Raw genomic sequence first — 15,311 nt, forward strand, 5'->3', positions numbered from 1 at the left:
CCCTCCGGCTCCTGCGCGCCCTGGCCTGCTGCCTCGGAGGTACAGCGAGAGATCGTCGGCATCGCAGGAAAGCGGAGCACACCCCTCTGCGCTGTGCAGCAGCTGGCCAGAGCCGTCAAACACGAGGAGCTCCAGGACCATCTCCTCGTGTATACCGACGGCTAAGTGGCCCGCGACAGCTGCTCCCTTGCTGCGGCGGCCACCATCCCCGCCCTGCGACTGCACAGCCAGCAACACGCAGCCTTCCTGGGCTCCTCCACCACAGCGGAGTTGATGGGGATCCGGCTCGGGCTGGACCTGCTGCTCACCCTCGGCCCTCCGCCGCCCAGGAGTGCTCTGCTGTGCGACTCCCGCGCCGCCCTCAGCCGCCTGCAATCTAACGGCCGCGGTACCCCACTTGTGCGGGAAATTCGCTCGAGCATCGAGCGCCTCGCGCAGAGAGGTTGTGCCGTGCGTGCACAGTGGGTGCCCGGTCACTGCGGCATCGCCGGCAACGAAGAAGCTGACGACCTCGCGACCGCTGCACACCAACTACCTGCCAGCGATCTGCCCCTTGCGCTGGAGGACGTGCGTGCGGCCATTCACGACCGTCTCCGAAAGCAGCACCCCGACCCACGCATCGCGGGAGGTGAGCGCATCGACAGTGTCACCGGCTGTCGCGCACTTACACGGTCACAACGTGCAATGATCCTCCGCGCGCGCATTGGCTGCGTGTGGCCCGGGGAACGACGGGTGCGTCACGGAATCGCGACGAGTGATGTGTGTGACGGATGCGGTGCAGTGGAAACACTAGAACATCTGCTCCTTCGCTGCTCCGCGTTCGCCGATGCTCCTCGCGATATGCTCGCGGCCTATAGGGCGCAGGGCATACTACCAGACTCCATCAAGACGCTATTGTGGCCGCAGGGCAGTGCGCGCACTCGTGAGCGAACTTTAGTGAGCCTCTGTGCATTCCTCGAACACACGGGCTTGACGTCCCGTCTGTTCTCCGTCAGGTAGTTACACGCAGTGACCGAACGCTCCGCGAGCTCTACCTTGAACGATTAATAACTGCACGCCCCACTCCAGTTGTAACCTACACAGTGCTGTGCGCGTGTGTGATTTAATTCCTCTAAATTGAACTAATCACGCGCACAACCTGGACACATTTCTTATTGTGTAAATAGTTTGTACATATTACTTCTCCCCCTCTCCTCTATTCCTGTCCCCTCACCTCTTTCATTTCATTTCTCCATTCTGCCTGCTGTCCTTTATTTCCGCTGCCCCAGCTCAGGTGCTTCAGTATCGATGGCAGATGCCGGGGCTAGCAAAAATTTTTTCCTTCCTTTTTACTATTATTTTTAATAAAACCACTACCACCACCAGTCGTTTTGGAGAGCGTTAATGAGACGCGAGAACGGCAGAACGAGGAAGAGACAACGCGCTTAACAGATGCAAGAAGAACGCGGCGCACGACTCGAGAAGCGTCGTAACGAAGATGCGGCTGGAAGTCATGCCACGTCCCGGAGTGACTCCTCAGCTGTGGAAGAGACCGGCTTGAATTCTCGAAAGCGTGGGAATGAGACGCTGCGTAAACGACGGGCAGAGGAAAGGAAGTTTCCGCAATTCAACTAGGGTTAACCAGCGCTAAACCATAGTCAATTTTTTTTCTTCTTTTAACTTCCGCTTTTTTTAGTCAAACCTTAAAGTGCATCGACCGGATACATGAAGTTTTGTGGACCACCGGGAAACCAAATTCCGACGTAGAGGACCGCTTTTCCCGAATTTAGAGGACTTTGTCTGCCGAGAGGAGCGTCCGCTGCTGGGCCTAACGTCGACTTCGGCCTTAGCGGGGGAGCGATAGGCCCAGCCCGAGCCTCGGTGAAGCAGCCAGCGGAACATCGAACCATCGGAGATTAGGCAAGTGAGCATTGACCTAAGATGATTACCAGTATGTGTGTAGAGGTGGACGGCATCGAAACTCCGCCAGACCAGTGCACAAGATTACAAGGCTGGAAAACTGCCTGGAAAATCCCGTGCTTCAAACGAGCCAAGATGGCGCCAAGGCCACGGATGATGTCAACTGCCGAAGCAACAGCCACGGCGGTGGCGCCACTGGCAGCGATAACTTCACTTAAGGCCGGAACGTGTAAATAAGGGCAAATTGATGAAGGGCGCGCGCATGTCAGACTCCGCGCGGCGACATAAAGATTGTGTTAAAACCACGAGGCGGGCTTCGCGTGAGCGACGTGACCCGCGTTGAACTAAGTCGTGCAATTGCGGCCGCGACACAGATACCGGCCAATGAAGCATGTCAGGACGTCATGTGCCCCAACCTCCAGCAGAATACCGTCGTGGTGAGCATCTCCAAAAAGAGAGCATTCCGACCTGTACGCTCGAGCAGGAATAATCGACATACGCGGCACGGTGCACGAAACAAGTACCTACGAAGCGGCCCCCCACGGCATGATGAAGGGCATCATAAAGGGCATCCCGCACGACTATACGGCCCAGGAGAATCAGGGCAATGTAGTGCGCAAGCTTCACCCAACAGCCCTACAGGCGAACCGAATCGGTAAGACCCGATCAGTCGTCATTGCCTTCTAAGGGCAAAAAGTACACATTATGTGAGATACGGTAATCTGCTCACGGAGTGCACGTTGCGCAGAAAAGAAGTCGACGTATGCTATGCGTGCGGAAGAGTGGGCCACAAAATGGACGTGTGCGCGGATCCTTCGAACACGATCTGCAGAGGGTGCGGAGTCTCCAACCCCGCCGAAGAGCACGCGTGTGTCCCGAAGTGTGGCTTGTGCGGAGGAAAACACCAGACCGCGAATAAGGCCTGCAAAGCACGCTTCAAGATGCCCTACGTCGTCCGCCATCGTAGCTGGAAACGGCGCCGAGCGGAGGAACACAGCGCTTTGTATGTCTCCTTCTATGCCGCGTCCTTCGTGCCCTGTGCCTTCAGTTAATACCATGTACCGACTAGACCATACAAACACCTTATCGGAGGAAGAACACGCCGGGAGAAGGAACCGAGACAATAGAGGTCCTTCAGGCGGACCCCGATGTAGCTCTTTGAAATAACTGGGCGGTCACACACGCCAGGCTACAGCAGCAAAAACAGTGGCGGCGAAAACGGCCGCCACAGTCGCTCCGATCGAATACACTATCCGGGGGCGGCAACGGCTGCGGCAACCGGCGCTCGCGCTTCCGGGCCAGTTCGAGATCCGGGCCAGTTCGAGGGCCCCGAGCGAGTCAACCGGACGCCGAGAGATCACCGAGAAAAGCGTGGGCTGGAGACAACTGGTCGCCCGTCGCTCGAACCAGCGACACCGAATTCAAAGCCCTCATTGCTCTCAATCCCTTTTCCCACAAGCGAATCCGCAAAAGACCGTAGCGAAGTGATATAGCTTAACAGGTTCATAGAGCGCCAAAACGCTAAGATCCAGGAGCAGTACGCCCGAATACGCATATGAATCAGATCAAAACGCTGGAGAGTAACGGCAGCTCGGCAAATGCAAGACCTCAAAACAACCGCACGGCGGCAAGCAACGCCGCAGGCTTGCGCAGGGGGCCGCGGAGGGGCCCCCTCGCCCCGCCTAGAGCGGGCAGCGGGAGAGGCTGGGGCCACACAGCGTTCATCAAATAATCAAGAGGGGATGGACGCCGAAGAGAACCCCGCGAGCGGTGAGGAAGCGCCGACCGCAGAAATCGCGACCACGACAACGGCACAGATCCCGCGAGAAGAGCTGACGGCCATTTTGGTTGCAATTTCCCAACATAACACAAGGCTAGGCAAAATGGACGCCCGAATCGAAGCTTTAGAAAGTCAGCCTGACAAGCCATCGGTGAGACGCAAGCTCCTAGCGACAAAAGTAGGCTCAACATCGGTAAGGAACCGCTTCGCGTCCGTGAAAAATGAGCGGACCAAAAAAATCAAAGACGCGATCGCGAGAAGGCGCAATCGACTCAAGACGTCCAAGAAGTATGATTCAGAGGCCAAGTAAAAGACACAAGAAGAAGACCGGGGGGGGGGGGGGACGCCACCGTAGTTTACCAATGAAACTGCCGTGGGGCTTGCAACAAAGAAGCAGAAATAATGTTACACGTTGACGGGCAAGAAAACAAGCCCGATGTAATTGCTCTACAGGAAACAAACAGGAAATCAAGACTCCCAGGGTACGTCACTTACACGGACCCCACGGAGAACGGAACGGCGATGCTCGTACGCAGCAAGGTGGCGGCAACTGAACATATCAAGGCGCAGGGAGGGTGCGAGCACACGCTGGTCGAAATGCATGCCAGAAAATTTTGCAGCTCGGACAATTTATTTGTAATCAGCGCGTACTGCCGGCCGTCACAGCGGCAGTACGAATTTGACCGCATCCTGAGTCAGGCGAACGGGCTGGAGGGGACAAGGCCGCTCCAGTTCCTCGGTGACTTTAATGCCCGTCACACAGCGTGGGGCTGTATGGTTAAGTCCAAGAGAGGAAAAGCATCGGCCAAAGCAATGGAGGATCACGAGATGCCGCTCCTGAACGAGCCGGACGTAACCAGCAGAAGAGGCAACAGTGCCACGAGGGACAACACGCCAGACCTGTCGTGGTTGTCGGGCACGCTAGATGTCTCCTGGAAAAGCGAAGATGTGGACCTGCGGTCTGACTGCAGCTTGATCGGCATCACGATCCGAGGCTCTCGTGATCATGCTGTTATGGGGACTGCGCGGATCACGGATTCGGGCAAGATGACAAAGTTTACTCAAGATCAAGAAGAGGCGTCTGAGGAAGGAACACAACAGACCTACACCTAATGGGCGAAGGACCAGAAGATGGCCCTCCAAACATTTATCCAAGAAATTGCAACGACGTCACAGACACCGTATGTGGACGCCAGACTCGCCCACATGTGGGCGGCCCGGCACTCGTTAACGCGGGAGTGGCAGCGTCAGAGACACAACAGAAAGCTGGTGAAGCGCATTGCAGTCTTGAACAAACAGATCGCCGAGCACGCGGCCAAACTATGTAGGGAGAATTGGCTGAAGACCTGCGATGGTCCGCAGGGCAAGCTCTCGACGTGCTAGACGTGGTGTCTGTTGAGGCATCTGATCGACCCGCTGATTAGCAAAACTGGGACCAATCGCGCCCTCGCGAAAGTATTGAACACGTACAAGGGAGACGGCCGCAGACTCCTGAAAGACTCATGACTGAAGAAAAAGGAACGCCGACCAAAAGGTTGTTGTTTAAAACGAAGACGTTTCGGCTTCCATACGGAAGCCTTGATCACTCCTGGAGGCGAACTACCCAAAGATAGAGAAGGGCCAGTACCCGGTGCCCGAGAGGTACGACGGACACGACAACGAGCAGCTGGACCGGCCGTTTACCATGACGGAACTGTGGACAGCGTTAGATGAAAGTAACAAGACAAGTTCACCCGGCAGCGACGCCATGTCTAACAAACTACTCAACAACATGAGCGGACAAGCGCACCCTCTTAGAGCACATCAAGGAAGCCTGGGAGAGCTCGCGGTTGCCGCAGGAATGGAAAGACGCCCAGGTCCGCTTCACTCCAAACCTCGGCAAGGCCCTCACGATAGACAACATGCGGCCCATCTCCCTCACGTCGTTCGTGGGAAAGGTGATGGAGCGCATCTTTCTTCGCCGGCTGCAGAAGCACCTTGAAGGAACGGATCAGATGACGGAGGTGATGTACGGCTTCAGGCAACATTTCAGCACTCAAGACGCGATGATCCCACTCCACGAACTGGTCGTCAAACCGGCAATGAGGCACGCGAAGCGCGGGATACACGCCCTCAACCTGAAGGGAGCGTTTGACAATGTGTCCCACGTGAGCGTGTTGCAGTCTGAATAAGACCAGGTGTGGCCGAAAGACATTAGGAGCACATAAAATATTTTCTGTCAAACCCAACGGCGACCATCAGGATAGGGAGGAGAAGTCGGACCCTGTAAAGGTCGGCAATAGGGGCACCCCTCAGGGATCGGTCTTGTCGCCCCTGCTCTTTAATCTGGCCCTCCTGATCTCCTCAAGCGAATAGAAGGCATGGACCACACTTTCTACGCCGACGATATTACTGTGTGGACGGCCCGAGCCGGGTTCCATGCCTGTATGGATGAAGCCTTGCAGTGGGAGGCAACTACCGTGCACGAGTACGCAAAGTTGTGCGGACTGAGCTGCGCTCCCCAGAAATCAGAGCTGCTCATGATCCAACCGGGAAAATTCAAGGAGCTGCCGCCGAACGTGATCATCACCATCGGCGGAACGGCCATCAAGCCAACACAACAGATTAGGCTTCTCGGCCGACTACTTCAGAACGACGTTAAGGCACACACCGCAGTCACAAATATAAAGATGACAACCGAACAGATATTTAGTATCATTCGGAGGGTATCTAACAGAAACCGAGGCCTTAAAGAAGACGATGCCATGCGCCCGGTACGCGCGTTCGTCATGTCGCGGGTTACCTACTCCGCTCCGTACCTCTAGCTGACGAAGGCGAAAAGGGACACCCTAAGCACGATTCTTCGTAAGGCGACGAAGTAAGCACTGGGCATGCCCATACACTCGTCCACGCAAAGACCGCTAGACATGGGCGCCCACAACAAGGTGGAGGAGCTCATCGAAGCCCACCTCTCTAATCAGAGAATCCAACTGAGTCACACGGAACACGGACGAGCCGTCCTACCCAAGATAGGATGGCAGATCGAGCCAGTACCCATTAACGCGGCCCTTCCGGATGCCTGGAAAACAACCATTCCGACTAAACTCCTTCCCCGGAACATGACGCCGGGGGAGGACGACGAGAGGCGCACCGCGCGGGCCAGAGCCATAGCTCCAAAGCTGAAAGAGAACCCCAGGGTCCTCTACGCGGAGGCTTCGCTCCGAAAACGCAGTCACCGTGCAGCGGTGGTGCCTACGACAAAAAACAGGCTGATCGTCAGCGCGTCCCTGAAGAAAACAGACCCCGCAGTTGCCGAAGAAGCGGCCGTGGCCCTCGCACTCGCAGAGCCGATCCTGGACACCGTGGTCACCGACTCAAAGACTGCCTACGGAAGCTTCCGCAGGGGGATAATCTTATCTGCGGCCCGAGTCATTCTATCCAAGTGCAAGCCTCCGGGTAGAGCCATATAGCTCGTGCTGGTCCCGGCTCAGTCGCAAGTAGCAGGCAACATCATCGCCGACTACCATGACCGAGAAATGTCAACCGGGCCGAGCACGAGCCGGAAGAGCAGCCGCACCCGGTTATCAGCTTTCGGGACATTACCCGGATGTACCGAGATTAAAGGTGCAGACTGCCAGAAGCACACCCTAAACTCACCAGGCAAGAACAGACGATCCTGCGTCGAGCGCAGACGGGATCGCTTGCGCATGCGTACTGATGAACCGCACGTACCCTGCGGAACACGATATGTTCTGTCCTTTCTGGAAAAGAGAAAAGGACACCCAGCCGCACGTCTTGGCAGAGTGCACGGAAATCAAGACCCCCCTCCTCCCTTCCCGCCAGCACCACCAATCGTCAACCCCTTGAGCGATGGGAGACCTTGTTATCCAGCCCCGCCCTACCGATTCAGCTCGCACTGACGGAGAGGGGCTAGCAGCCGCATGGAATATATGGGTCCCGTAAATAGGGAACCACCCCGTCTAGCACCTGCGTGCAACACCGATTTATTTAGGGCCCAGCAAAAGTTGATTCATCATCCTCATTATTTTAGCTTTCGGAAATAGTGTACGACCAAAAAAATCTTTACAAAGATCAAGTCGTTACAAAAAGGGAATTGAGGGGAACGCTCGCAGTTTTCTAGTGCACCACTGACTCGAACCTAAGTGATAAATGTTTACGTAAGAACCGCATTGCTTGAAGGCATAGAAGCAAAAAAGCGTTGCTTGTATTACAATTACTGACGCCAGTGTTCAGAGAGGCGCATGAATTCACGAATTTTTTCCCTTTCATAAAAGGGTCTACTTTTTCTTCTGAATGCGGATGAACCAGATTGATTTTCATGATATGCAGACCTTTCTTTCGTGTATATTGTACTGGATCCAATCAAAAGCAGTGGAGCCTTTCGGTTTTGTGAACCAGTACGTAAGCACTGGGTGGGGTGTTAAAATTGGCAAACCAAGAGGCAAGTGATCCACCAATAGCGTGCCAGCTTACGTAAAACTTGTACGAATAAATGTAGAGACAGCTGAGAACGCAGTGTAAAATGCGGATTTATTAACAAGTTACTTGAACCAAAGTTATAAAATAAGAGATATGCGTTATCTGGAATAGGTTTTCCTTCCACTTGCGCCATCCAAGGAAATTATAAATCCCACCGAGTCATATCATTAGCTAAGAACACCTTTGCGAAGGTAGTACTACAGTTGATCCTCATGATAACGTAACGGCTTACAACGAAATAACATAAATAACAAAGGAACGACGCCTCTCCCTAGAAGCTCGGCTAACACTGCCTATAACGAAGATGGGGCTATAACGAAGGAATCGCAGCTCCCCTTTGACTTCGTTATAACGAGGCCTAACTTTACTTTCTTAATGCCCCAGTGCACGTATTGAAATAGTAGATGTGGTTGAGACCTGTCGATTCAGTATTTCTGGCGGCAACATACTTTCTGCGCGTTTTTTCCACAGCAAATTAATAAAGATAGCAAAATATGAAGGAAATCTCGCGCATTCTGCGCTACACAATTGCAGCCTGCGCAACCGTGTTCTGAAGTTGTGCTGAGTGTGCGATATATCGCACAGTACACGGACCTCTAAAATTTCGGCTTCCATCAAAATTCAGCCGCTACGGCAGGGATCGAACCCGCGTCTTTTGTGCCAACAGCCCAGCGCCATAACCACTGAGCCACCGCGGCGGGTTCAAGGTTTACTGTCGCTACAGTAGACTTGTTAAAATAAAACAAAAATTTGGTTTTATTTTGATTAAGCTTAGGTTTCTTGCAACCAGAATACATCTTCCTGCATGCGGAAATCCTTCCGCGAGCTTTATGTGCCAAACGCGTTTCGTCTTCCTATTTGAAACTGCGCAAGGCGATGAAATAACACTTCTTAGCTCGCTGCTTTTTAATATTCGTTTGACGCTACTTGTTCTGATATGGTGTTTTCATCCCTATTCTATGATTACAGGTTTTATGCTTCCTTTTCAAGATACCCGGTGAGAGCTGAGGAGACACTGCACAGCTAGCCTTTCATTTCGTGTCCTCCAGCGTATCGAGCGAGGCGTCCACTTATCGTTAGAAGTTTATGTAGTCGCGAATCTTTGCAGTGTTTGTCCATTCTTCAAAGCTACTGTAGCACCGCTTTATCTCTTTTTTGCGATGCAAGACGCGACCAGATTTATCTCCACTGATCGCATGCAGGCAGACGTGACTCTACTTTGTTCCAGAATAATCTAGTAACTTTGCACACCGTATCTTGAAAATTCGCTATCAGCTTTAAATTGAGCACGGCTGACAGCGGCGGGTATTCTGTTCGACGACTTCCTAGAACCCTTGTTGCTACGCCGTCGCTGAGTGATTGTCTATTGCGAGAGCAATTTAACCCAAATGAAGAGTTTTGTTAAGGCACGATTTTCGCAGCCTTTCTCCTCTACGGACTGCAGTCACAACTTCATGACAATATCGAAGGAAATTCTTGCACTTTTAAGTGAGCATTTCTCAGCACGACAGGATTTGTCAGTGTATGGTCACCTTTATGTAATTTCTTCGGCGGCTCCATCATTATTCTGAGAGTGAGGACTGTATTAAAAGGGCCTAACGCCAGCACATGGCCTCTCCACCACCTACCCTATTTCTGCGAGACATCAGAGCATATTGTCATTTCTTTCCCATTGGCATCTGGATAAATGGTGGTTGATCTTTTGATGGGATTCACCACCAGCGCAACTGTTTAGAGCTGGAGAATGTGGAGGCTACATGTGAGAGACTGATGGGGTTTGCAACTTTTGCAGAAGTTCCTGCGCTAGCCCGCTCTTGGCAAGAATGGCCCTGTGGATGCTTTAAAGAGGCGCCACTCCCACTTCTTGAAGGAGCGTTTCTATTTCGCCTATACGGTGGGCTTTTCGTTTGGACAATGACGCACTCTGTTTAAAGCCTTTTTACAGCTGAGGCCGCCGCTGTGGCTTAGTGGTTATGTAACTATGCTTCTGACCCCAAAAACGCGGATTCGATCCCGGCTACGGCGGTCGCATTTCGATGAAGGCGAAGTACTAGAGGACCGTGCACTGTGATTATTTCAGTGTACGATAACGAATCTAAGGTGGTCGTAATTATCCGAAGCCCTCCACTACGACGCCCTCATATCCTGAGCTGCTTTGGGATGATAACCCTATAAAGCAAAAACCACCTTTGCGCAGATAACTACAATGACAGCGCGCTCTGCAGCGGTTGCGTTTTAAGAGAAGGGAAAGTTAATCACTTAAAAAGAGAGTGGTGTCTTCCTGTGATTATGTGCTCCTGGTGTCACCAATTTACGGGTACACCAGACCCTAAAAAGATTTTACCTCCCCATTAAAAAAGGATCGTGAAATCAAGCTCAGACAGAAACGCGGGACCACGAAAGGATTTTTCAGGTTCTTCGCGGGCAACGCGAGAAAATATATTTCAGGCAATCGCGTGCCGCCTAAACATTTCGTTCCTGGTTTACATCGCAAAGATTTAAATTTTCAAAACATATCATTTTCATTCTTGCAGGTGTTCACAAGGCGTAATCTGAAGAGATCATCGGGGATTTTCGCCATACGGACGGGTGGTGAAGTTAACCAGCAACCCTTAGGCCGAATCAGCCACGCCCCCCCCCCCTCCTCCATAAGCCCTAATTGGAATTACCATGGACTTTCAGCAGGAACCTAACCCCCAAGTGAAAAACGGTGAGGAGGATTTGGGGGGAAGTCGCTTTCGCCGCTTCCGGCCTCGAGAATGGGTCGCAGTGAACGAGTTCACTGAACCGCGCTTTCTACACATGGGACGCGGTTCAGAGATTTTACAGATTTGTCATATTTCTACAAAACAGAGCGACAGCACACAAAGCTGTACTTGACAAATACAAGAGTACAAAGAGATATTGCAACACTGTACTCGTAAATCAGCAGCCAAGGAACAAAAAAAAAATTCTAACCGCCCTCTGCGACATTCTGGCGACTTGAATGTTCGCGGGAGGGTCCGACCCGAAGACTATCTTCTGTTCCCTAGATCATTCGTGGCTCGCAGACAGACTTGTCGCTGCGGAAGTCGTGCGGTAGAGCTTTCTTCTAGGTAGCACTCATACGTGTATACGGATTTTATGTGTGTATAGAGATTTTTCTTAGCGGTATAATTTTTAGCAGTGTCATAGGAACAGCACAGTAAATCAGGCTTGGAAACTCATGTTCTCATCACATATGGGAAATTTGCGCAGCGTGTTTTTATCTTTTTGCTCGGGTAAAGAGCGGGTTTCTTTCCGCATTCAACCTTCTGAGTCGTGAATACTATTCTCTAATGTTTCACAAAACGTTACGTCTGAATTCTGAACTCTTGAATGCGCCTTTGTGAGGTGCCTTGAGCGCTTTAATTAAAATTCTCAAGAATTTTCATAACCTCAAGAGAATTTCCTACCATGGATAATATGCTTCTCTGGCTATATCGTAGTTTTTCGAAGTTTAGAGAACGGGTATGTATATGACCACCAAGTTGAGTAGTTGAGTCCGATCAGCCACACCATTCGCCCTGGCATCGTCGTTTCGTAGTACGTAGGTACACGAAGCAGAGGCCTGCATTTGTGGATAAAACGCAAACTTGAGAGCAGTTATTTCGTCAGATGGTGTTGTGTACATATTTCCAGGCAACTCTTCTGTTTACGCAGAAAATATCTCCTTTCCCTTAAGCTTGTACTTCACTCGCTCTTTGACACCTAACTGAAGTGGATGCATATTTCCAACCCAGATAAATCACGTGTATTCTTTGCGTACGGTTCTCTCTTTGTTTTTAGTTGCATTATTGGTGATAATTTGGATAGTTCTTATAAACACTTGTACAGTGTATTTTTGGCTTTCATTCATATCGACAGTGTAAAGTTTTCCTTTTATGAATGGCTTGGCTGCAATTTTTTTTATTTCTGAAATCGTGTATTACCGCATTTCACACGAATTTCTGACGCCTCTTAGTTTTGTGCGAAGTGCGTAGACATATTGATCTACTCAGATGAAATACTGATTTCAAAAGTGGCGATCTGAATAATGTGGTGTTAATATAGAATGAATTCTAATGTTCTCTAGTAACTGCGCCACCGCGGTTGCACAGCAGATGTGGAGCTCGGCTGCGGCTACGTTCAAATCGACGCTGGTCGCATTTCTATGGGGGCGGAATGATACAGGCCCTTGGTCTGCCTGATGTCAGTGCACGTTGATCAACCCCAGGTGACCGAAATTATCCGCAGCCCCTCACTACTGCATCCCTCATAACACGAGTCGCATCGGCATGTGAACCCCATAAGACAAAACAAAACTGATGGGCTTCGAAACGATACAACCATTGTACGGTCTAAATTTAAAGGGTGGCCAGAGAAGAGAGTAACCGCGTTTTAATCGGCATACATGTAGCCTGGGGCTACACAGAGTGCGCAAACATCAGACGCTGCCACAGCTATATATTTGCGTTATGCACAATGGGACGAAAAAAGCTATCCCCTTCCGAGGGCTATCAGAGCTGCATTTGAAAGCCGGGCAGCCCAAATCGCATTACCGATTGTGCGCGTATCGCGGCTTAAAATGCATTGTCCTCGCTTGAAATTTTTTTGATAGTTTGAGTATTCGTCGATGTGGTGCATTTTCTCACTGTGTCTACATACTGTGTGTTGTTTAGCACCAGTTTGTTACAGTGCGTTGTGCCAAATGGTGTGGCATTTTTGAACCATTGCACGAAAATGTCTAATGTGGTGGTACTAAACATCAGATCTTCCCTAAAGTACACTTTTTACCAACGTTGATTTCAGATGTTGCATCCAATCCGGAATACCCTCCTGCGAGTTCTGTTCTACAATCGCCGTCTACCTCTCGGCCCGGATGTGTGATGCATGGAAATTGGAAGTACCAGGGCTCTTCGATGGCTACGAATGAAGAAAACTCTGTTCAGTATCAGAACCCTGGCATAACAGGAGAGCCCTTACGATGCCCCCATTGCCCGTACACTTCTACGAAACACGCCGATGTTAAGAGACACATCAATACGCACGCCCCAGGAGAGAAATTTAAATGCCCCCTGTGCTTAAAGGCGTTCGCTACGTCCAGCAACCTTAAAAGGCATATGTCCTCCCACACTGGGGAAAAACCATACAAGTGCGAAAACTGCCTTTTTGCAGCTGTTACAAATAGCCAGCTTGTTCGGCACAGGCGTATGCACACAGGCGATAAACCTTACAAGTGCGACAACTGCCCGTTTTCAGCGGCTACAAGTGGCGACCTAGTTCGGCACATGCGTAGGCACACAGGTGAAAGACCCTACAAGTGCGACAGGTGCCCTTATGCAGCAGCTAGAAGTGACCACCTTCTTTGGCACATGCGTGGGCATACAGGCGAAAAACCCCACAAATGTGAAGTGTGTTCGTATTCGACGATTCAGAAAGGGCATTTAGACCGTCACATGCTTACGCATAAAAGCGCTGAAGGCTTTCATTGTAGTCTATGTTCTTTAGTGTTTTCAAGTATCCAGAGCCTCAAACAGCACATCTCCGGCCACAGGCTGTGAATTGTTTAATAATACGCGCGTGTGATGATGAAACTGGGTAGAGGCACAACACTCCACGCAGAAATAATTATCCATTCATTGCAGACACGAGGGAAGTATTAGGTTATATGTGAAATATAAAGTTTACATCCACCGTTTTTGAACGACATTGTTACCACGAGGCGGTGTTAGCAAGAGCTTTGCAGGTTCGAGTCATTAACATCTAATTAATCTGAGCTATTTTAGCCTTAGACAGAGCGCATTAAGTGCACCGATTTTTCTGCAGAACAGCTGTTGGTGTGTATTGTGGATAATTTTGATACCAATAAAGTGGAGACTTCAAATACCCCCGTCGTTCAGCGCAAACTCTTTCAAAATTTGACAGTGCAACTTATCGCAAAACATATTCCTCTTTATTTAGAACATTTATTCACTAAATTCAGTATATTTATGGCGTACCATATGCCCTGTGGTAAGGAAGTTTAAAAGCAACCCATAAAGCATTTAGCGCAGTTAATGTTCAACCAGATAAAGCGATTGGCAAGCCGCTACTGCAGTAGATGTGCTTCTTTCAGCCGCTGCCGCGTCCGGCTAGATTTTCGGTCATATGATAGGAAACATTATTTGCAAACTAGGTAAGCCGATTAACAGATGCTCACTCTACTCCTGCGCGCATAATGTTCTTGCCCAACCAGTCCTATTCATCGCATGCCTTCGTTGTGCAAGGGCCCCTGGCCTTCCCAGATGGCATATTGCGTGTACAAAATTTAGCTCGAATACTTATATTTTGAAAGTCATTGAATACCGCCATCTTTTTCGATAGTGCTGCGCGCGTTCATGCGTAGCGTTGACGAGTGCAGCAGGTGCTCTTAGTGACCTGAGGAGGCTCTAGTCTAAAGAAGAAATCCGGAGGAAAATTGCCCGACAAGTAGACGAGGAGTGAGCACGGACGCCTCGCAATCGTCAATTGATGTCAGATTTCTTTGTAATTAAAAAATTCTGCATCAATAGATATCGCAAATTGGGCTTTCAATATCATGGTACGTATATTCCGCGGGCTCGTAGCCAATGCCTTTGTTTGGAACTGAACTTATAAACACACGACATCGCGCCTGGCTGACTGCACAAGCGAAAGAGAAACAATCGTGTCCTGAGAAGAGCAACACCACAATGTTGCGAAGTACCAATTAAGGGCTGCATAACACAATGGAGACCAATGATTTCATTTAAACCGTCATTCGGGACACATTTTGACCGACTCCGACAAACCGATTGCCTCCTAAGGACAGTATCTTCGGCTTGTAAGGCAAGGGTTAAATGTCTAAGAACAATTCGGGAAAAGGTGTAAACGAGAAGAAAAATCAGCAGGTTCTTAGATTGAATTTTCAAAACAGTAAACTGGCGCCTGGATGGCGCCCTCCCTTTTATCTCGCCTCATTTCCCCCTTCGATCCCCCCTTTCCTATTGGGGGAGGGAGGGGTGGGCTAACCCTGTCGAAAATGCTCAGATTCGCTATTATGCCCCTCTCCCTTCCTAACCCGATCTTTCCCAACATAAGCTCCCACTCCAGCTAGTCCCTTGCTTTCCCCCTCCCTTCATCTATTTCAGGCTGT

At 50.6% G+C, this 15,311-nt stretch overlaps 1 protein-coding gene across 1 annotated transcript in view; it reads left to right on the forward strand.

Annotated features, from left to right (window-relative positions):
- Positions 1-15,311, forward strand: part of LOC144111919 (uncharacterized) — a 67,858-nt gene that overhangs the window by 19,158 nt on the left and 33,389 nt on the right. Inside the window, exons 2-3 of the mRNA XM_077645006.1 lie at positions 10,693-10,868; positions 12,968-13,715. Of these exons, the coding sequence (XP_077501132.1) occupies positions 10,829-10,868; positions 12,968-13,715 (788 nt within the window). The 5' untranslated portion in view covers positions 10,693-10,828. The remainder of the gene's footprint in view (positions 1-10,692; positions 10,869-12,967; positions 13,716-15,311) is intronic.

Source organism: Amblyomma americanum, unplaced genomic scaffold (assembly GCF_052857255.1).
Source record: "Amblyomma americanum isolate KBUSLIRL-KWMA unplaced genomic scaffold, ASM5285725v1 scaffold_13, whole genome shotgun sequence".
Classification (NCBI taxonomy): Eukaryota; Metazoa; Arthropoda; class Arachnida; order Ixodida; family Ixodidae; genus Amblyomma; species Amblyomma americanum.